At 35.4% G+C, this 24,626-nt stretch overlaps 1 protein-coding gene across 1 annotated transcript; it reads left to right on the forward strand.

Moving 5' to 3' along the window:
• Window positions 1-750: 750 nt before the first annotated feature.
• Window positions 751-21,271, forward strand: LOC107292754 (plastin-1-like; the record flags this gene model as incomplete). The annotated part of the gene is made up of 8 exons (XM_015821870.1): window positions 751-846; window positions 1,625-1,820; window positions 6,008-6,086; window positions 10,454-10,568; window positions 11,621-11,754; window positions 14,104-14,227; window positions 16,063-16,187; window positions 18,850-21,271. Coding segments are annotated over 8 exons (1,005 nt in total), but the record flags the coding sequence as incomplete, so codon positions are not given.
• Between the last annotated feature and the right edge of the window lie 3,355 nt (window positions 21,272-24,626).

Below are 24,626 nucleotides of genomic sequence, written 5' to 3' on the forward strand. Positions count from 1 at the left end.
GTTTAATGTCTTCTCCAGGAGGCTGGGTGTAGTTCTATTGGAATGGAGTATATAAAACTTGACTGACAGATAAGGAATTCCATGGTCTCAAAAAGCCATTTATAAAACTTGTAGAAGAATAATGCATATAAAATTAAGTCTTATGATTATAAGAAAAATATCATTTCTAGAATCAAGAATTATGGAACCAAATTAATACTTAAAACATAAAATAAGGAAATAACATAAATAATTTCCTTACTTTTTATTATATTATTAAACTTGTATGTAGTACAATTCCCAAAAGCTCTGGTATCCAGAAAAGTGGGACAGTTGCAACTGGAATTGTTTAGAACTTTGGATCCAGAGGAAAACAAGTGAGCCTAGATTCCTGTATATAGAGATTCAATTCATGTATAAGCTGAACTTTAAGCTGAGGAGTTCTTCTGGTTCTGCAAAGTCTCTGTTGTGAGCCAGTAACACTTGATGATGCTCTCCATCAAGATCAACTCCTGTATTTTTTTAGCAGTTTATCCAGGCACCTTTTTATTGCTATAAATCTGCAGATACATCCTGAGTATAATCCTATACTTTGTCTTTTTCAGAAGGGTATCCTCCGAGAGAGAGATGAAAATTCAGTAACAAGCTATGTTCTATACAGAACCTATATAGAATATGACAGCAGCATATTAGTATAATGATTCCAGTAATTCAGCATCAGATCAGTGTACATGAATAATTTTTGTTTAAAATTTACATTGTTCATTTCAGGACTCAAAAGCTTACTATCATCTTTTGAATCAAATTGCACCCAAACAAGGCAACAATGGAAAAACAGCCATTGTGATTGATCTTTCAGGCTTTAATGTAAGTGTTCCATTAAACCTTTCAGATTACAAACGCTGGCTAGGTTGGAGAACCAAGTTATAGCATTGAGACTGAAAAATTTCCCAAACAGACATGTAAATTTGAAAAAGACATGGCTGCTTATTCAAACATTATGCTTTGAATGTGTTTCCATACGTTTAGAGGCACCTGTTTCGAAACATTTGTAAAACCTTAACAATCCCTTAACAAGTAGAAAATGAGAAAATAAACGCAGGGGTGTCAAACTGCCGGCCCATGGGCCGGAGGTGTCACAAGGAAACCACGCCCACCCCATTGCCGGCAATGGGGGAAAAGCTCCAATACATCATGCGACATCACGTGATGTCGCAAGTTTGACATATCTTAAATAAAGGAAAACAAAACAGATAGTATTTTCAGAAGAACTCTTCTAGGAATATAACAGCAAAGCATGTTACCTTTTTCACCATTGTATAGGCTGCTTTTCTTTTTTCATAATATATTCTTGATTACCGTATTGTGTTTGCCTAGTCAGAGTCTGTTCTTGGAGATTATATAAGAAACCTCTGAGAATGTTATTTTGTGTTTAATGAAAACAATTGTTTCCTTTAGATTTTCTGATGGAAGAGTATGGTGAACTACTATAACTGATCCAAAGCAGATTCTAAATGCATTTAAATGCAATCAGGAATTCTGCAAAACCAGGATTTCTGGTTTGCTTCTGTAACTAGAATTTTATGTCTAATGCAAACTTGGGTGCATATATTTTATTTTAAATTTGCAATTTATTTTTCCCCAGGAACCAAATGATCTGAGGAGGGCTGAATATATGCTTCAACAAGCAGATAAATTGGGTTGCAAACAGTTTGTGACTCCTACAGATGTGGTTGCAGGCAACCCTAAACTTAATATAGCCTTTGTTGCAAACCTCTTTAATACTTACCCTGCCCTACAGAAGCCTAAAAACAATTCTTATGATTTCAATTTATTAGAAGGTAAGTAACTTCAACACATATTAATAGAGATATTAGAGAAATATTTGTTTTTGGTTGTTTATTATTTCTTAATTTAAATAATCTAATGGGGATATTGTTTCCTGTTTGTTTAATAGTGTACTTGCCTGCTGCCTCTTCCTTAATGTCTTAGGACAGCTTAGAGCAATACAATTAAAACGGCAACAGTTTAGTTAAAACAAATGCTAAACCAGATTAAAAGATTTGACTATGATTTGAGCTTCTTTCTAAATCCTAAGGAGAGTGAAGTATTGCCAAATTCTAGCCAGCTGAGTTTCTGGACTGTCTTCAAAACCATTCCATAAAGACAACTGCAGTCTTTGGTTGTCAGTGTACAAGCTTTTCTTCTTCACTTATGGACATGATTTATCAACCAAAGTCGATAAAAGCATATTTTTATTTTATTAATGGTCCAGGATTTAATGCTGGATTCAAAAGGGACTCCCAGATTGCAAATCTGATCCTTAATGGAAAATGTACATTTTTCCAGAGCAGGCATTTTCCCCAAATCCTGAAGTCCACCTTCTGTATCAGTAACAACTCCATCTTGTCTGTGAAAAGTTTCTCTGACATCAAGTCCCTTGTTCTCTAACATAAATGATATTATTTCACTTGAAAGTTTAGTTCACAGTGTTTTCTCCAACCATGCTCCCACCCATATAATTTTACATGAATTTGGAGTCACACACAAAGACCTATAAATCTAATTGCAAAAGTTAAGAATGGAAAAGATTCCCCCAATACAGGTAGTCCTCAATTTACAATCATTCCTTTAGTGATCATTTGAAGTTACAATGGCACTAAAAAGTGATTTATGATTGTTTTTTACTTATGACAATTGCAGCATCCATTTGGCAACTGACATGTATTTATGATAGTTGCAGTATTCGGGGCTCATATGACCTCACAAAGTCAATGGGGAGGTGAGATTTACTTAACCACCAAATTACTAACTTAGTTGCAGTGATTCACTTAACAACTGTCTAAAAGGATGTAAAAAGGGGCAAAACTCATTTAATAATTCTGTTGCTTAGCAATGGAAATTTTGGTCTCTATTGTCATAAGGGAAGGACAACCTGTATAATTGAAGTTCCTCTGCTTTTTTGAATGTAAGAAATACCTATTTCTGGAGATAGGGTATATGGATGGGGAGGAGTTCCAATTACATCAAGATCTTGGATCTTAAAGTGTTTTTTAGGAGTTAAGCACACTCAAATACTGAAATTAAGCTAGTGCTCATAATCTTGTGTTTCATAACTTTCCAATCTTTCTTCAAAAATGCAGATTTGACTCCTCCTACTGTAGGTACTGTATTTAGTTGAGGCTTTTGGCTTGTCAAAGTATATTTTGAAATCTGTTTTCCCTTTCATTCTATTACTGTTATGACTGCCCTCTTTGTATCTGTCCTGCTTTTATGACCTGTTGTTTTTCTTTTAATATGCCATTACAGCTGTGTAAAAATATTAGTATTAGACATTTATTTTAAAGTCATATAAAATGCCAGCTTAACTTTACTTGATTACATAATTGAGTTCTTGGGAGTCATGATATGAAACCTCACAAATGTGAATGAAAAGATCAAGTTGTTAAGAGTGAAAATTCTGTTCCCTAAATTCAACTATTTGTTCAAGGCATGTATCCAAAACAGTTTTCTGCCTTAGGCTTATAAAAGAAAATTATGGAGAAAAAAACAAGGCAAATATAAAAAAATAAACATAGTTTTTTAAGATTTATAGTAATTATCACAGTTGTAATAAAGTTAGAAGTTGCTAGTAGTGTTATCACTATGAACTGGATTGGAAACATTTCAAAGACAGACAGAATAATATGGCATTCTATATTCCTCATAGCATAGCATATTGAAATGGTTGCTGGATAATTCTTGAAAACACAAGGGCTTTCCCCTCACATATCTGCAGTCCGTGGCAGAAATTTAAGCTGATATAATTTGTGCCATCCCATCAGATAAGTCCTATTTTGTGTGATAAGGCTGAGATTAGGTGCTGTTCTTATAGTTTTACAGGTAGTCCTCAGTTAAGCAGAATTTGGATCACATTTTCCATCACTAAGCAATTTGGTCAAAAAACGTGATATCACGTGATTGCTTAGCCACAGTAATCCTCTTAGTACCCATTGCCATCATTAAACAAATCCTACCCAGTCCTTAGGCAAGGACCCATCCCAATCCAAACCATTGCTGGGTTGGTACTTCCCAGCTCTGAGCCTCAGTAAGCATGGGTAAGACTGCCTCCTTTTGAACTCCATTCAGCTGCCTGTCTCCCCCCATCTCTATAATTTTGGCCCCCAACACTCTGCCAACTCTGCCACCCTGCACTCTACTGGCCTCCTCAGCAGCAGGAGGAAAAAACAGCAAATATCAACTGGGAGTGGCAGGGCCAGCAGAGCACAGGTTGCCAGAACTGATGGAGCAAGGTTGTGAGGGGATGCGTGAGAGGCACCATGCAGGTCAGTATGGCTATGGCAAGAAGCAGGGTACAGGTCTAGGAAGATACAAGAGAGGTGTTGTTCAGGTCTGCAAGGATGCCCAAGAGGTGCCACACAGTTGAGAGGGTGCCAGCCAGTACACGTGCAGTGGGGCTGGGGGAGGATGTGCAGGTGGGTGACATACCCAGTGACTTGACTTTCTGGGAAAACCAGCAGGAAAGATTGCAGATGACATGATTTCAGGAAGCTTGGTAAGCAGTTGTAATGGTGAACTGGTTGCCAATTACCCAGGTTGACATCATGTGACAATTACCCAGGTTGACATCATGTGACAAGTCCAATGGAACTCCAAGGACTGGTTGTAACTACCATTGGTTCAAATGCTGTCTTAACTTGGAAATATCTCTGGCCATGCAGGGATAGTTTGAGGACTACCTGTAATTCCATTTTAATTTTATTATAAAATATTCAAATATTAGAAATAATACAATAAGAGTAAAAGATAGACAAAATGAATTGTGTTTTGATTGGCAGTACTGAGAGCTGCATGGCTATAAAACCCAATGGAGAAATATATCTTATCCTCAATACAGTCATGATTAAAGATGGATAGATTTATTTTCCTTGCAAAATGAATTTGAAGTTAGTCCTATTTTGATGACCAAAATTAAATATTCAGCATTTTTCTATTTTGAGAAAGTGAAAAATAATCAGCATGTTTGATCATATCCGTTTCTGATCTCTATGTATGCCTATTGCTGCCCAACATTGCGATTACAGAAGAAAAGTGCCACAAGGCATGTTATTACCATGTTCCAGTTTGTGTTGGTTATCTATTATTCATATCTATCCCACAGAAAGCAAACGCGTGAACAAGAATGAAAGTTATAGTGATAGTGGGTGGTAATGAAGAAGTTTAAGAATTTTATTTTAGAGTGGCATATTAAATATAACCTTTTTTTTACTTTCACAGTTCTTTCAATCAGAATTGATTTTTTCAGCTTGCATGTTATTTTCTGCATTATTTAGCATGAAGTTTTAATTTTTATTGTGAATTTGCCAAATGTACTCTTTAGCATCCCTTCTTTCTATAACCAATTTTCTTGGAAGCATGTTAATTCACTCTGAAGTATTCAGAATATATTTCAGTTACAGATTGAAATACCTTTTGAAACAAACCTTAATAATTAATCCCAAAAGGGATTATAGTGCCAATTTATATAATAAGATTAGTGAATAAGCAATTGGATAACATTTCACATATATATATTTCTCAACATATATATATGAAATAATGACACAATTAATGCATGATTTTAATGAGAACTGGTACACTGTGAAGAAATGTCAAATAATGAAGGCTGCAAAAGAAAATATAGATTTTTCCTGAACTGTGCCAGTTACCAATCCTATTGGCCAGTATTATAGGCAGCTGAAATGGGCTTTGACTAGATCTAGTCATATAGACCCCAAACATGCAATTTGATGGTTTTTTTTTTTTTTTGCTATTACTGTGCTCTAAGTATTTTTGCACAGTAAGTATCCTTTTTATAGTTTGATTTAATTCAGATTTGTTTATTCTTCACCCATTTATATATCTTTCCACTTTATGATAGCATTTCTTTCTCCTGCTTTGTGATATCATACCTTCTATATGGGATTCAATAGTTTTAAAAACAGACCAAAAATCAGAATATAATTAAATTATCATCTTTGTACTGTAGGTGAAAGTAAGGAAGAAAGAACATTTAGAAATTGGATGAATTCATTGGGTGTAACTCCTTATATTAATCACTTATACAGGTAAAAAAATAAATCCTTATGTAGTTTTTACCCTGAGCAAACCTTGCTCAGATAAAGTATGCTGAAATATACCAATGCTCTTAAGTGTTTTAGATTGTTCCTTTGTTTCAAGGTTTGATATAAAATTATACGTGGTAATGCAGTAGTACCAACTTCAGTCACCATTTTTCCTAGTACACCTGTGCTGATTCATTTAAGCTTATTTGAATTAATGCTTATTTTATATCTGCATCCAAGGGGCAAGGTGGGCAGTATTATTTTTAGGTATATTGACGATTTGAATATGACCCTAAAGATATTGGAGAATTGAACTGGTGGCTAGAATGCAAAGTTGATTTTTTTTTTACAGACAACTATCAATTCTAGGAGCAATTTGAGAGCCTACATTGCATGTTCTTTCTGATATACCTCTTGAATAAGTATTGTTTCAATACAGTACTATTTTATAATGAAATAAAGATGGTAATAGTTTATTATTATATTACATTTCATTGGATTCCCCCTAAATGTAATAATGATAATTCAATATGGAACAGTTCAAATCTGTTGTCCCTGAGGAAGTAGAAAGGATCCATATGACCACTTGCTCATGAAACTCATGCACCCCCATAATTGGCTAAGACTGCTGGGTGGGGGGAGGAGTGATATGTGAATGAGTTTTTGTTGGGGTGAATTTATCCTTGAGGTGGGTTTTTTTCTTCACCTCTTAAGGAAGTGTTGATTTGCCCCCTCCTAAAGTCATCATCACTGGATCCCACTGTACAGGACAACCTCCAGCCAGTGTCACACCTCCCTGTTTTAGGGAAACTCATGGCGGTGGTGATCACACAGCAGGTTCAGTCAGGATCCAGACCTGGACGTGTTTCTGGATACAGAAACAACATTGATTTGGATGATCTCTGATGGGATCAGGTGGAGGTAGGGCATCCATCCTGGCTCTTCTTGCCTTCTCAACGACTTTCAATACCATTAATCATAGTATCTTTCTGGATGAGCTTCAATTATTGGGGGTGGCACAATATTGGGCTGGTTCTCTTCCTTCCTATGGGGCCAGCATTAGTTGGTATTGATTGGCAGTGAAAGGCTCTGCCCATGACCCTTGCAAAATTCAGAGCTTTCCCGCCTTCCTATTTAACATCTACATGAAATTGCTCAGTGAGATCATTTGTTGCCATGGGATTATTATATATCTCTGTGACCCTGGTAAATTAAGCAGTGCTGTTGATGTCTTGTCTTGGTGCCTGGAGGCTGCGAAACTGAATGGGGAACAATAAAACTAAATTGTTTTGGGTCTTCAGGATCTGGTATTTTACCATCTTTGGTGCTAGATGGGGTGGCACTGGTCCAGACAGACCCAGTGTGCAATCTGGGGTTCTTTCTACTTTCAAGACTTCTGCTTGAGGAGTAGATACAGGCTAGTTGGGCCTTTACACAAATTTCTGTTGTGTGCCAGTTGTATTTGTTCAGAAACCATGAAGTTCTGCTCACCTCCCAAATAAAGTACTTAAATATGCTCTACATGAGGCTGTCTTTGAAAAGTATTTAAAAGCTTCAGCTGGTGCAAAATGCAGTGGTATGATAAAGTTACCTTTATACGGTTTCCTGCTTGAGCAGGGGATTGGACTAGAAGACTTCCAAGGTCTATTCCAATTCTGTTATTGTGTTATGTGTGCCCTTAGGACACGGGTATCAAACTTGCCGCGTCACGTGACATGTCACAACGTATCGTGACTTTTTTTGCATTGCCGGAGCTGGGGTGGGTGCGGCCTCTGTATGATGCAACCGGTCCGCAGGCCGGCAGTTTGACACCCCTGCCTTAGGCGAACACACACACCTCCATGATTTGCATTGATTATTAGTTCACTTCCAGATAGAATTCAAGATGCTGTTTTTGACCTTTAAAGCCCTATGTGGCATTAGGACAGGTTGAGGTATTGCCTCTCCCCAATTACATCTTGTCCCATTATGTGCTATCCCACTTACTCATATGTACACATAACAGTGGTATAGAGCATGGGTGTCAAACTCATCGCATCATGTGATGTGTCACGACCTATAATAATAATAATAAAGTTGGAAGGGACCTTGGAGGTCATCAAGTCCAACCTCCTGCTCAGGCAGGTAACCCTATACCATTTCGGCTGTCCAGTTTCTTCTTAAAAACTTCCAGTGGTGGAGCATTCACCACTTCTGGAGGCAGGTTGTTCCACTGGTTAATTGTTCTAACTATCAGGAAGTTTCTCCTTAGTTCTAGGTTGCTTCTCTCCTTGATTAGTTTCCATCCGTTGCTTCTTGTCCTGCCTTCAGGCGCTTTGGAAAATAGCTTGACTCCCTCTTCTCTGTGGCAGCTCCTGAGATATTGGAACATTGCTATCTATTGTGACTTTTTTCACATTGCTGGAGCTGGGATGGGCAGGGCCTCCACATGATGCAACCAGCCCGTGGGCCAGCAGTTTGACATCCTTGGTTTAGAGAGTTTATTAATATTCCCTAGCAATTCCCTTCACCAAAAGCCCAGAACTGTCTCAATGAAATCCAGCCAAAAGCAGACTGATGTTAATTCAAAGAGCAATGGCCAATGAATCCATAAGGCACTTGAAAGTTTCCCAAACAAGATAAAAACACCAGGCAAAATTAAATCCACAATTCAAGAGGGTTCACAAGGCAAGAAAAGTTTAGCATTCACAAGCACAATCCAAGTTAAGGCACGGTGTCAATCNTTTTGCTGCCTGACTTTTCTCTATCCTATGTGTTCTCAGATCAGTTCCTCAGATCAGATCAAGCAGTTCCTCTTCCTCATCAAATTGGCTGCAGCTGCATGCTTTCCCCACCTGAAGCCTCAGGGCTGTCCTGCTGCAGCTGTGCTTCAACCAAATCTCTTTCAGATGGCTGCTTGGAGTCATTGACCAATTCCAATTAAGTGAAAAGATACTTTGATACTTTGTGTAATCTGGTGTGCTAATTTATCATTTTGTATTCAAAAATCTCACAATATAGGAGATTTGTATTTTAGTCTGGCAAAAATTTATTAATGTAGCCCTATAATAAAGTACAATTAACTAATCTTGTGTGTCCTACTCTTTGGGAGTGATGTCAGTCTGGGAGGCTGATAAGGGATCTCCTGGCAGCAGGGAGCCCACACATTGGTTGCACCATGTATAACATTCTGATTTTAACTTTCTTGAAATCTTATTCTTCTTTATGCTTAATTATTTAAGTGTTTACGTGGTTTTAAAATAAGGTTTATTTGTTTCATAGTATGCCACCCAAAGTTACCCTGTGTGAGATGGGCAGCTGTATAAATGTGATAAGTAACAATATATTACAATATGTGTTATTGTTACAGTATATTGTGAGATTTTTGAATACAAAATGTTAAATTAGCATACCAGATTACACAAAGTATCAAGATCTGAAAATCAAAATTGAAAGATTATGGCATAAATCATCCATAGTGGTCCCATTGGTTATCAGCACAAATCTTGGATGGCATTTAGAAAATCTGTGCATTCCACCTATTACTTACAAAGTATACATTGCTTGGATCTACTATGCCAATATATTATGACATTCTAAGTTCTTGGAAAGAACTCGTTGTGCATGAAGGCCAACACCAGCTAAAGAACTGGAAGCTCTGAATTCACATTTTTGTGTACACAATAATAATTGGAAGATCTGCAAGTAATATCATTTGTCTGCAAACAAGAACTGGTGGGAACATAGAGAAATAGAAAATGAAGGATTTAAAGTGCTCTGGGACTTTAGAATTCAAACTGACAGACACTTGTCACATAATATCCCATACTTAATTGTCAATAACAAAGACAAAGTCTTAGTAATGGACATGGCAATATCTGGAGACAAGAGAATAGAAGAAAAACAACTGGAGAAGATAACAAAATACAAAGACCTGCAAACAGAAATAGAACAATTATGGCAAAAGAAAGCTAAGGTAGTACGTAATAGCTGCCTTAAATGCAATCTTAAAACAATTGAAGCATCACTTGAACACCATCAGCATTGACAAATTCCTCATCAGTCAATTGCAAAAGGCAGCTTTACTTGGAACAGCTTACATTATGCAATGATACCACTAAAACCGTTAAACATCCACATCTGCCTATCCCATGTCCCTGGGAAGGACTTGATAGGTGGATAAAAATGCCAAATCCAGTGTAAACATCTGGCTGACTGCAACCAATCACAATAATTAAAATAGTCTTGTGAGTTGTAATGGTTTTAATGAATAATTTAAATGGGAAATTTCAAAAACATAGAAGCAGTGAAAATATCTGTTTTCTGATTAATTAAAGGATAATTGTTTTGCTTTTAATCAGAAGAACTTTTTTTCTCCCTCACCTTGCCAGTGATCTTGCTGATGGTTTAGTAATCTTTCAACTCTATGAAATGGTCCGTGTACCTGTAGAATGGAGTCATGTCAACAAACCACCATATCCTGCACTTGGGGGTAACATGAAAAAGGTTGGTAAATATTTCTGTGTTAGGAACTCTGGTACCTATATAATCACCACTAATTTATATTCGTCTATCTCAGTTACAAGCAAACATAGTAGAGATAGATAGCATATGTATAAATTAATATATCTACTGATAATTTTTATGGTTCTATTTGTGATTCACAAAGCCAAGTAGAAATTTGTAACTTAATTTTGAAACTAAGCACTGAAGTACCTTCCATGTTACTATTTGGCTAATATCCAAGCATTGACATATGAACAATAGACCACCACCACCACTAATAACATGGATATCAGCAAAAGCAGTGTACAGTAAAGACATGTTTAGTGATACAACATCAGGTGGCTGACTGATGAGAGATCTCAGGATATAATCTACATAGCCATAAATAAGATTTAAAAAGAGAAGCTTAAATTACTCTTTGATCAATAACAAAGTATTTTATATATTGTTCACATACAGTGCTGGGATTTTCTTTATTAGCATATCATAATGCAAATATATACTGTTAAAAAGTCTACAGGCAAACCAGAGCTCTGGCAACGTTTCCACTATTTTTCATAATCATTTAAAAACCTTACAGGAAAGCTAAAGAGCAATTGCCAATCGTACATATTCATCACCAGTTTTGAACATCTTACTTAATAATGTCACATGCCAAATTTATTATTTTCAAATAGATACCTCTGGGAAATAAAGAATTTTTATGCATTCCGCAGCAGAAACATGCCTCTACTTTAATGTAAACTTAAATCATTTGGATTTCTGAGACATAGCAAATGTGAGGGCAGAATTGCATAACAAAATATAGCGATTTAATCTAAAGAATTAATTAGAAACTAAATACTAATGTCTCCTTGTGGGACTTCCTATATGTTTGGCAAATCCAAATGATACCTTATTCAAAATGTTTTCTAACTGAATACATCAAAGAAAGTAAAAATGTGCATTCCTTGAGGTATTTTTTTTCCTTCAAAAAGTTTCAGGTCAAAATATCTGCTTTTAAAAAATCTGGATAATAACTGTGATTTGTATCTATAATCAAATGTTTTTAGATTGAAAATTGTAACTATGCAGTAGAACTGGGAAAGACAAAGGCCAGATTTTCATTGGTTGGAATTGGTGGAAAAGATCTCAACGAAGGCAACTCAACCTTGACCTTGGCACTAGTCTGGCAATTAATGAGAAGGTGAGGCTTTCTTACATCTCACTAAATCCAGTGGTTTAACTAGGCTGTATTTATATCCAGCCTTTATTATTTTTATAAATAACTCAGAAGTGGTGAACATACCTAATACTCCTTCCTTCTCCTATTTTTCCCCACAAAAGAAAAAAAACCCCAGATCTATGTGGTAGGTTGGGCTGAGAAAGCGTGACTGGCCCAAAGTCCCCCAGGCTTTCATGCCTAAGGCAGGACTAGAACTCGCAGTCTCCTGGTTTTTATCCTAAGCCCTTAACCACTAGACCAGAACTTTTTCTATAAGTGTTCTTCATTTATTCAATCAGCAGTTTAAAATCCAGATGATAACTCTAGGTTTTCCCCCCACTTTTTATCATTTATGCCTTTTTCAAAATGTACAATAAATATGCAGTACGCTGCTTTGCATGTCTGCCATGTTACAAAGGAGTTATAAGTTTGTAAAAATAGTTGCAACCTAGAAAACCATACATATATCTATATACTGCTAAAATTCTCATGTCTGTTTAATTGTTTGTAATCTTCAATTGGGCAAATGGTGCATCATAGGGCAATAATTTTTGAATCAGTGTAGTTCAAATGGTCTAACTTAAAAAATCCTCCAAAATCCAGGACACATGATTGCTGTGGGATTGAAATGTGGCAAAATTGTGGGCACTCCAGTGCTGTCACTACAGGTAGTCAACAACTTATGATAATTCCTTTAGCATTGTTCTAAATTAAAATGGCACTGAATAAAAGGACTTACCATTTGTACCCGATGTAGCACCCCTATGATCACATGAACAAAATTCATCTTTACAACCAACTGCAGGGATGCTGCAGCACCACCACCCCCAAGTTATCTTTCTCCCATTCCACACCATTGGGTCCCTTAGAGCTATCTTCTACCTGACTTTGATATAAATCAGAGATAGCCTTCAGGAAGAATTGATCTGCCTCAGAATCTTGGGGCAATTCTCTGATATCAGAGCCTGGATTTCTTGACCATGTAAAAGTTTTCAAAGACTTTATATAAAAGAGCTCCTGCTGAAAATTCTTCCCTCCCCAATTATCACAATTTACACATAGTAGTCTATCTCAGCAAGCAATCTTAGTAGACACAACTTAATAGCAGATTCTGTCTTTGTATATAGTAACTGTTTTAATAATTACATTTGCAACAATAAAACTAATACAAACTAAAGAAAAAATAAAAATAGAAAGTGCTAAAAATAAAAATAGAAAAAAAACAGAAAAGGAAAAATATTCTGAATATGAATATAGGAGAGAGAAAAAAGAAATATATATGTAATTTCCTCCTTCATCAAAACAAGTATAAACAATTTTAGTAACTTGCCACCTTTTTTAAAAATACAACTAATTATCTCTTCTTCCCATATCCCATCTCTTACCTATAAATAAATCCTTGAGCTTCATCATTTCAGTCTTCATCATTTTCAGCTACCAGATATAACATATCTAAAATATTTATTTAATCTTGATTAAATAAACCAACTTTATATTCTTTTTTCTTTTTAACAATCTTGATTTTTGGTGCCTTTAAAGAATGTCCTAGAACTTTATTTCTTTTCATTTTTCTTTGTCTTTTCTCACAAAATTCCTGAAAACTTTAACAAGACTCTTTTGGAAATCCAATATTGGAAAATTATTCAGGTCAATCTGTTGGTTTGTAATTTGTATATTCCTTTAATCATCAAGACATCAGCCAGTTACTTTTATATGTCCAGTGTTACATCTTTTCCCATGTCATTCTTGTAGCTTGTCATTTTTAGATTCATTTTCAGATAGTCTGACTCTTGTCAGGTAACACTTGTTCTTTCATACTATCTTTTAAACACAATCTATAGAGGCAGACACTGTTAAAATTAATTTTGGGGCCCACTGTTCAAAAATATCCTTCAGTATGTCCAATGTTGAAATATTTTGCTCAAAATATTTGGATATATATGCAGAACTGCTACCATCTGCATACTGTACTCCACATTAGTATTTTCCCAGCATTTAAATAAATGCTAGATAAAATGGAGGAGAAAGTTGAGATCTGAGGAAAAGATTGGGTGAAAGAGATTGGCAGTGAATTTCCAGTCCCACATACACTACAAGAGTTTATTTCCATCTTTCTCCATAATTCCTTCTGCCCATCAGCACAGGACTCCTCCATCAGTCCAAGCAACTTTGAGTTTGCATCTGCATACTAGCATCTCTCACAAGATCATGGAGATGCTGTAACACTTGTAAGTGCAAGGACCAGTTGTAAGTCACTTTTTTAGCACTGTTGTAACTTTGAATGGTCATAAATCAAGGAACATTACCAGTTACATATACTATCTATTACAGGTTTACTCTGAATGTACTATCAGACCTTGGAGAAGGGGAGAAAGTAAATGATGAAACTATTATTAAATGGGTGAATCAAACTCTTGCAAATGCAAATAAGACCACTTCAATATCTAGCTTCAAGGTAATAAGACTATCAAATAAAGGGAATATTATATTAATTACATAGAGAAAACCTGGATGAGAATGAATTTGTAGCAAAAATACAACACTTTTTAAAAATGCTTAAAATACTAGATTTTAAAATATAAAAACAGATGAGATTCTGGATAACTATATGTGCATATATATTACTATCTTTGTCATGGGCCATCATATCTATTTTTCTGTAGAACTAGATGAAAAATATTTTTGTGGAAGGAATGAGGAAATTATACATGATGATTAAAAACAGAGGAAGAACCTTCTATCAAAGAGTAAAATTTTGTACCTATGTTACAGTTGTTGTATCATAGTCAAATACATACAGAGGCAGTTTATGCATCATAAAAGTATTAAAAGTAACAAAAGTATTCTTCAGAGAAAGCATTTTTATCATAAATATTTTGAGAACAACCAATTTATATCAAAAACTTTGTAAAAATATCTTCAAATATTCATTTACCAACAGATCCTTGAGTTTTAATATTATTTTCTCATGCAAACTGAAGTAATGTTACTTCAATTCAATTTTTATTTCCATCTACACATTAAATTTTGCCACACCTTCAATCAGCCTTAAACAAGTACAGTATTCTAAAGTGCATACTGATCATGGAAACACCAGCAATACTATAGAAAATAGTTTTATGACCAGTTAGCCAAAATGTTTTTCAGAAATCCCGCTTTCCTTTGCCATTTTTTATCTCAACAATGGAGTACAAGAGATACACTTAAGAAAAATAGGGACAGCAGAGTTACAACAGGCCAACGTGATCTATAATTAGAACGAAAATTATATATCCAATCACTGTATTAAGAAACATCAATTTAGTAGCTCAAAAGGAATAGTAAAATACTGCTTTCAGATAATACAGTGTTCATGATGGAACTTAAAAAGAATGAGCCAATCTTGAAACCATAGCTTTAATCTCCTGGGTAAGAAAAGCATGGTGAAACTCTTAAAGCAGAGCTAATTACATCATTCTAGGGCACCTCCTGCTGATAACTTGATGTCATGGATAAGAACACTCATCCGCTTGAGCTGTTAAAAGGATGCTGAATACAGCAATACCACCTGCTATTTTAAGACAGAAGTACATCTTAGAATCCCAGGAATAAAATGTAATAGCCATTGATCATCTCATAAAGAGATTCCACAAAGAATCAGAGTACTATATACTATTTATAAGCATGTAGAAGGAAATAGTAATCGAGTAGCCATTTATTTTTAATTTAATACAAATATCTTGCACAATTGTCCTATTTGCATATGTAACAACAGTACTTAGAACATATGTTCTAAGGTTGGAAGGGATCTTGGAGGCCTTCTAATCCAACCCCCTATTCGAGCAGGAGATCCTATACCATGCTTATGCTTGGTTTAACCAAACTACATTCCAAGCAGCAGAACAACTATTTTTAGATTTCCATAGATATTGTGGAATACTGGATGTGCTTCAACAAACACTTTCATGTTTTTATGTTTCTTTCATGTATGCAGCATAGCTAACAGGAACTGAAGGGTGTACATTGCCATCGTGTTAAAAAGAAATGTCTATAAAACGGTACATGGTACATTAATTACAAGTTATTTTTGTGATTAGGAGACAAAAATCTATAAGATATACTCAAAAGTGTTCAGGAAGCAAAACCTTTGAGGTCCAAAGAAACATGTTGAGGACTTTTTGTTTGATGTATCATGGGCAATAACTGGATAAAAGAGAAAAGGATATGACAAACCAAATTAAAGATGACAAGTTATGATAACAGAAAATAATTAATTATTGATAACTAATACTTTAATGTATTTTGTTTCAGGACCAATCTATAAGCACTAGTTTGCCAATATTAGATTTAATAGATGCTATCGCACCAAAAGCAGTCCGCCCAGAAATGGTCAAGAGAGAAGATCTAACACCAACAGACAAGCTAAATAATGCTAAGTAAGTCCTTGCAGCATATTTCAGAAGACTATCGTGTTGAATGAAAGCAACAAGCAATCCTTTAAAGTGCCATAGTTTATAGAATCATGGCATTTTAAAGAATAATGTTTTAGTATAGGCTAACTTTATTAAGTTTCAAATGGGAGAAATGTACAAAATCTAAATCTTTCAATTGTTATGATTATTGATGTTATAGTAGTGATAGTAATTAAATTTATTATGCTTGCCTGCTCTAAAATAATCTAGGCTGTGTAGAACATATTAAAATATATTAAAACATATTAGCAGAACATATTAACAATAAAACAGTTAAAACATGACAATACATAATATCCCAGTCAAAACAGCCATATCAAACTAAAGTACAACAGAGGCTCCACAATCAAACCCAAGGCTGGAAATATTTCATGCATCTAACAAAGTATATTAAACCTGGGAAACATATCCTTCTTCAATGACTAGTCCTCACTGGAAAAAGATTTGCATTAGACATAATGATGCAACATTCTTTACTTCTGCAAAGAATAGAATCCCAGTCAATAGACTACATGCAGCATGACATTTTTGACATAAATCAAATGATATTTAATAGTAGATTTAGAAATAATATCTAAGTAGGACCATTGTAATTGTAATGAGTTGCATTATAGTTGCATTAATCCAGCAGCCCCCAACCTTTTGGGTACCAGGGACTGGTTCCATGGAGAAAGGGTTTTCTGTGGACTGTAGGGGGAGTGGTTTTGCATGCTGCCTGCATTCCACAGATGGGGTTTCGTTTGTTTGCCTGGTCCATGGCATGGCAGCAACCAGCAACCCCCTGTTCTAATGTATCTGTAATGAGTCACATTAAAGATGTTCTACATTGATGTCAGTCCACTAAAGTAGTAACATCTTTTTATAGATTTATGTGGAAGCCTGAAAAATAAATATGCATGATTTAGCAGCAGTCCTCACAAGAAGACTGAAGCACTTTTTAAAAAAATCATTTTTGAACTGTGTTCAGCCTTAATCTACAATACGGGGTAATTGAATTTGTTTGTGTCAGAAGCATCACAATCAAACTAAGGCATACTATATGAAATAAAATTTAAAATATAAAACATAAAAGTTAAAATATAAACATTGAAGTAAACTAGGATTATTATTTATGGTTAGTATGTTAATTACACCAAGCTCTAATGTCCCTCTTTTACAAACTCAATTGAAAAACAAAATTGCTTTCCTGAATCAATATCTGGGATCTGAGATAATGTATACCATGATGGTTAAATGTACACTCAATAAAACTGAATTCATAAAGTTGTTACTAGGCAGATAGTTTTGGAAATATCTGTTATTATGAATGTGGCCATACTCTTTCTAAAATACTTTGTCTGTGACTGGAAACACTTCTGAATCATAGTGGCCTGATAGGGAGTTTTTCGAATCCCTGTATGTGAGCTGTAGATATTACTGGAATACCCAAGTCTTGCTATTGTCACTAGGTTTTTGCAATTTAGAGATTAGATTATAATAGGGTCTGCACAATGCTATCCTTGAAAGCTGTCTGAAAATGACAACTGAATATCTACACAGTCTTCTCTCTCAAATGTATTTTCAGCATTTATATAAGCTGAAGAGTGGATTGTAGAGTCTGTTATCTTTTACTGTCATTTTGTATAACAAACTTCCAGGCTATTTTCAAAGGCAGTTTCAATGAGAATTGATGCAGGCATGCATCTTTGATGTTCCCTGTCATGATAAATCAGTATGGTCTCATTATCCTTTTTAAAGCAACAAAGTGTTTGTTTTCTTAAGATGTTTTTTTAAATGTTAGGAATTAGTGTATATCCCCCCACATTTTTTTTCTACTTCATTCTGAATTGGTTTGGATTTTACCGCATTATTTAACTATATGTTTTAAATTTGATGTTTCTGCCCATAGCACTCAAGACAACTAATTAATAAAATAACATACTAAATCTTATTAAAATAGTTAAAATCTGTTACAATCAAGTCATATTAAAAGGATCCTCTGGAATTCAGTGCAAAGTACTGATACCCGTTTTAGACTTTCTGGTAAACTTCTAAGAGAATACATATTTTTACAGCATATCCTGTTTTTTTTATTTCTGTATTGCATTTTAAACTGTGCAATGTTCTGGGGAATTTATATTTAATAATATTGTACACAATGTTTTAGATACTGCATAATAACTGTTGAAAAGAAAGACAAAAATTGTTTAAAATATTAATGCATATTTATGACTGTAAACCAGACATGTCAAACTCGCGACCTCACGTGACGTATCGAGACTGTTTTGCCATTGCTGGCAATGGGGTGGGTGCGGCTTCCAGATGATGCATCTGGCCCATGGGCTGGCAGTTTGACACCTGCTGTAAACTATTCATAATTTGGTGAAAAGAATACAATGCAACTTCTTTTTTAAAAAATATAACTATATTGTTCATAGCTCCTTTGAAAAGTTAGTCCTGAGAGTTGGGGAACTATTTGGAATGGGATATAGCATGTAGGATTGTGATAGTTTATGACTAGAAAAAAGAGTGAAGAAAAATTATTGTCCCATTAGCAATGACTAAAGTTACTAAGGAATCATCATTTGGTACACTTCCAATACAAGTAATGCTAAACGAGTATTTTTTTCTCCTTTTTTCCCCCAAGGTATGCTATTTCTATTGCTCGGAAAATTGGTGCTTGTATATATGCCTTACCGGATGACTTGGTAGAAGTGAAGCCAAAAATGGTCATGACAATGTTTGCATGTTTAATGGGAAGAGGATTAAACAAAATGAAATAAAGAACACTTTTTCTTTTTCTGCCATGATAAACGCATTGAATGCCTCATTGTTTACAGATTAGTATAAAGCAGATAATTTATATATATAAATGTGGAAAAGTCAGATTATTTAAAATGATTTTAGTTATCACTTGAAATGTGTATTACATCAGTATGTGAGCTAACATTGCTAACATGTTGCAATAATTGTAATTAACATTACTATATTCAGCAGCTTTTTAAATCTGTATATGATTTTTCTCAGTACAAAAATTCCCAAGATTGTAAAGTGCTATTTTAGGAAATACTATAAAATCAAAACTTTTGATTGATGAGATAAATTTCAATTGTTGCTCGCAAACATCTCTTGCTATGTTGTAAAATAAGGAGACAATGTTTTCAATAAAAGAGAATATATGTAGCTCAGGGTTGAACTGTGGAGTCCTTGGTCCTCTGTGAGTTTGGTTCTTTGTAGATGTTTCATTACCTGACTAGGTAACATCGTTAGCACTAGTAAGTATGGAATTTGCTCACTGTTTATATACAGTGTCAATATATATCCTGCCAGTATTGGTGGAAGTGTGATTTTCTCCATGGTAGTAGTTCCTGGATATCCTTATCAGCAGAGGAAATAACGACAAATTACAAACACAAGTCTATCAAAAACAATCCACACCAATCAAGCGCTCCATTACCAAAGTAACAACCTAACCTCCTACAATAGTTGCTGTGTAAGACCATTAATCAGAAGAATACAAACACTGCAGCAACAAAACACCAGAAAAAGGAAACACACAAGTTATGAAAACAACTCTACCACACATTGAAAACATCTCAGAAACAACTAATACTATATAACAGTGTTTCTCAACTTTGGTAACTTGAAGATGTGTGGACTGCAGTGTAGCCCAAGAATAAGCCTACATCATATAGTGTAAGGATCAAAACAACCACTATATAGGAGAGACAAACGGAGCAGATCTTATGAACACCAACCAGCAATCAGAAGACACAACGAAACTCCTTAATCTCACAATATATGGACAGACTCTGCTATAGTTCCAACTTGGAAACTGAGTATCCTAGATGAAACTAAATTCAAAAATACTAGAAAATTCCTCTGAGCTTGGTAGTCAGACAAATCAGCTATCAGAAATAAACCACATTGCTACACCATTCAAGAGATAATAAAAAAGCTAAGGAAACAAAAAGACCAGAAAACATCCTTTCCAGCAGCTGATACCCAGGTAAGCAGGAATTAACACCATATAAACAATGAAGCAGAAAACAATACCTTAATCAAGGAACTCCTTAAAAGAAAACTACACCAACAAACCAGTAGCAAAGCAAGCTACTATATATAAACGGAACAAAGTCCATACTAACACTGCTGATGTTACTTAGTCAGGTAATGAAATGTATACAAGCTAACAGCACCAAGGACTCCACAATGTTTTAAGCTGTAACAAATCTTGTATTTCAACTATGATTTAGGTATTGAAAAGAAAATGTTCCCTTACCAAAGCATATTTCTTTTATTATTTGCTGGTGTAAATTATAGTTAATTATTATGTGAATATCACTGTTCTTTAGACTTCTTGTTGGAAAACAACTTCACAGAGAGATCGTACAAACTGTAAATAAACCTTAAGCATTGATGAGGCCGGTATGGGAAGAATCAGTAAAATTTGCTCTGAAGAGAGAAAATATACTGTTTCAATCTCAAATCCCATTAGCATAGTCATGAAAAGAGCCATTTACAATGGCTCCAGAATAGTAACTTTTGTTAATTAAATTGTAAACTGTTTTCTATTTCAACTTTTCAGAAAAAGGAATTTATAGACAATATGGCAGTATGTTAGTTATCTTTATGAAGCAATCAGGAATGTGACAAAATGAAGATATTTTGATACAGAAAAGGAATTGGTGTATTCTCATAGCTGTGCTTGAATGCCTCTATTACTGTTAGGATAACCATTATACATTAGATGCAGGATTGTACTGGTAATAAACTAATTAAATATTGGGAATTAAAATGTTTTTAAATTTGTTACACTGATAGTTAAAATTTATTACTTGTGCTGTTGAATTTACAGATTCCATCTCTGAGATTTTTTTGTAGAAATGTTTCTTCTGTATTACAACTTGTACATTTTATATAAAAAAACAAAAAATACTATAAAAATCAAACTGTTAGGATTTGCAGTCTAAAATAAAATTAAAACATGTTTAATGATAGCAGGAAATAGTATGTATATTGTATTACTTGCAGTGTGTTTGTGTGTGTGAATACAAACATACATTTTAATAGAATACCAAATTAAAAATCAATAAAAAATAGCAAGTCTAATTTTGAACCAATCATAAATGCAAGTCTGCTGCCAAGCACCCGAAATACAACGTGACTATGGATACAGTGGCAAAACATCTTACAATGGCTAGAAGTGCTATATGGGCTGTAAAGCATTGTTCTTTTATAATTTCAAACAGTTGTTAATCACCTGGTCATAAGCTGAGGACTATTTGTATTAAGCAGTAGGAGACACTACAACCAGTTTTATCTTAATGGGATTCTTCAAGCTTAGCTATCCTTCATACTGGTATCCTTCATACTATTACTGGCCAATAGCTATTACAAAATCTAAAGCTATATAAGCTCAAATATAACCCCGCCATAAAGATCAAAATTTAAAACTTTTTCATCCTGAGAAAAGCCAGTTGCCAGCCTAACTCACAGAGGGAAAATCATTACCAGTATCTGCATGTTGTTCTAAACCAGGAGGAACAGACTTATAACAGACTGGTCAATACAAACATATGCTGCTGGTTTAAAGTGCTGGTTTTAACCATTAAAGCTCTCGGTGATCTAGGATCAGGTAACCTGGAAGAGCACCCAATCCTATGTATACCTACCTGGTCTGTTAATGAGGACCTTCTCTAGGTCCATCAACCAGTATTTCTCAGCTTTGGGAACTTGAAGGTATGTGGACTTCAACTCCCAGAATTATATTTTCCCCAAAGAATTTAATCTTCTTAAATGTAGTTTTGGAATTTTCACCAAAGGAAGGAGCACAGTGCAGGAGAGAAATGGCTAAATTTTATTCAATGATAACGGCTTTGTAAGAAATGGGGATCCTGAACAATAGAAAGACAGATGGTTATACATTTTGGGATTGAAGAGTGAAAAATCTAAATGAGATGAGTCATGGACACATTTTGAGCAAATGAGATAAATGTTTAAACAAAGAAAAATGTATTTTTCTATTGTAAAGCAAAGCTGCTAAGCATTTCATTGTTAATAGGATGGAATATTGAGACAAGCATCCACACTTCATTGAGATGGAATATCCATGGCTTCCTAGATGATATGATTAAAAGGTTATATTGGTAGCAGAAACATAGCCATGTTTGAGTTATGTATGATCCTAGAGCTGATCTAGTTTACGTATGCAAGTGAGATGGGGAAAGGACAGTAGAGGGAAATGGGGAAAGAATTTGCAACAGGAGAGGTGGGGGTAGGCAGAAAGTAGTGCCAAAAAAAAGGTTGGGGGAGAGTTCGGAGAATTTGCAGCTTTATTATTTTTAATTTTTTTAACACAATTGCCTTTTCCTGCTTTCTACTAGTAACTATTTATGAATGGCCAAAATTCTTGCAAAGAAGCCTGGTTTAGAAGGAGCAGAAACAATGGTTACAAAGTAAAGAAGGAAGAAGAAGAGTAGGGAAATGCCAATGAAAAACAAGGCCTTTTAGGCAAAAAAAATCTATTTATTCTAACCAACCATCAAACCAGTTAGTGAAGGAATTGAAATCCAGGATAGTATCCTGGCTGACATTGTGGAAGAGACGAATTACCTGTTCGATTGGGAGTAATGGAAATGAGAAGAAAAAAAGGAAAGAAGGAAAAAACAACAAAGCATTAGTTTAAGAGTGTTCACACTTATGCAGCCATGTTATTGTACATTTTTATTGTTATTCCTTCCCCCTAAAAGATTTCAGTTTGTTTTTCAATTGAATTGTACAGTTTATATGTTAACGATGGGAAAAAACCTGAAATGATTTATCTTGGTCTGATTTTATCAATAGCAATACCACTTAAACTTATATACCATCCCATACTGGGCAGTTTACAACATTCTCTGGGCAGTTTACAATGTCAGCATATTCCCCCGAAGAATCTGCGTCCTCATTTTACCGACCTCAGAAGGATGGAAGTCTGAGTCAACCTTGAACTGGTCAGGACTGAACTCCTAGCTGTGGGCAAAGTTTGCCTACGATTCTCCTTTTCTACTCTGCTACTAGTTAGAGATTTTTTACATCTCAAATACCTGGCATTTTAATGGTGTATAGCACTACAGCTGGACTCACCCTCAAGATGCTAGTTGGGTTTGCTTCTTTCCAAACCATTCTCTCTTGCTCCTGCCACATTCTTAGAAGAGAAACCAATAGAGCTCTTACTCTCAATCCCTGAATTTCATTACTAGAGTTTGCAGATCCTGTCATTGTCATCTATGAAAGTAGTGTCATCCTCACAGTGCAGGTCAGGGATGTTTCTTCTTCCAATTTTACAACAAAGCTCATCTTCTGTCCAACTTCCTTTAATGTCTGTTCAGCATATAAACTGAATAAATAAGGGGAGAATATACAGTCTTGCCTCGTGCCTTGGCAAATCTGGAGGCAGTCTGTTTTGCTATATTCTGTCCATATTGTAGTTTCCTAACCTGAATAAAAGTTTCTCATGAGGACAATGAAATGTTCTAGGATTACCAATTTTTTAAACTTAATATGACTAATACAGTTGAAGGCCTTTCAATATCAATTAAGCATATTATTTTTGGGGTTGGGTTGGGTTTCTCGATTATCCAGTGTGCACCAGCAATAATGTCTCATGTTCCTCATACTATTCTAAAGCAAGCTTGAACATCTGGCATCTCTTTGTCATGCAGGGCTTTATTCTGCATTGCATGATCTTTACTAGCATGTGACATTAAGGATATTTAATGATAGTTTGCACACTGTTAAATCTCCTTTTCTTTGGTATTGGAATGTACAGTAGATTGACCTCTTCTGATCTGTTTACCAAATCTGTATCCTTCTCTAAATTTGCCAGCACAGCTTGGTTAGAACCTTTTCCGATTTTTATTTTTTTGCTTGCCATATTTCTGTGCTGCCTCGGACTGAGGGACAAAATTAAATTCCACTATATTCAATCTCCCATTAATGCTCTGCTCAAAGTCATATACACTGTAGAAATCAATAAAGGCTTGAAGGTTGGATGGGACTTGACAGGGAAAAAGAGAAGTAGTTAATGACCGCCTTGAGTATGGGCATGGATCCTAGAGGAAATTCTAAGCCAGCGGTTCTCAACCTATGGGTCGCGACCCCATTTGGGGTCGATCGACCATTTCACGGGGGTCGCCAAGCAAGGCTGTCCGCCATTTTTCCCCCTTTTCCGGCGGGTGCCTTACCTCCCTTGAGCTGGGCCAGCTGGTGGTCGGCCTGCTCCGTCTCTGCCGCTTGCCAGCTACGCCTCGGCCGGCGCAGGGGGCAGAACCACGCATGCGCGGCGCTCCCGGGCAGGGAAAGTCCTCAACTTACGACCGGTTGGGTAGTCCTTGACTTACGACCGGTTTAGTCCTCGACTTACGACCGGTTTAGTCCTCG

The sequence above is a fragment of the Protobothrops mucrosquamatus genome, unplaced genomic scaffold, assembly GCF_001527695.2.
Source record: "Protobothrops mucrosquamatus isolate PMUCROS unplaced genomic scaffold, P.Mucros_1.0 scaffold1415, whole genome shotgun sequence".
NCBI lineage: Eukaryota > Metazoa > Chordata > Lepidosauria > Squamata > Viperidae > Protobothrops > Protobothrops mucrosquamatus.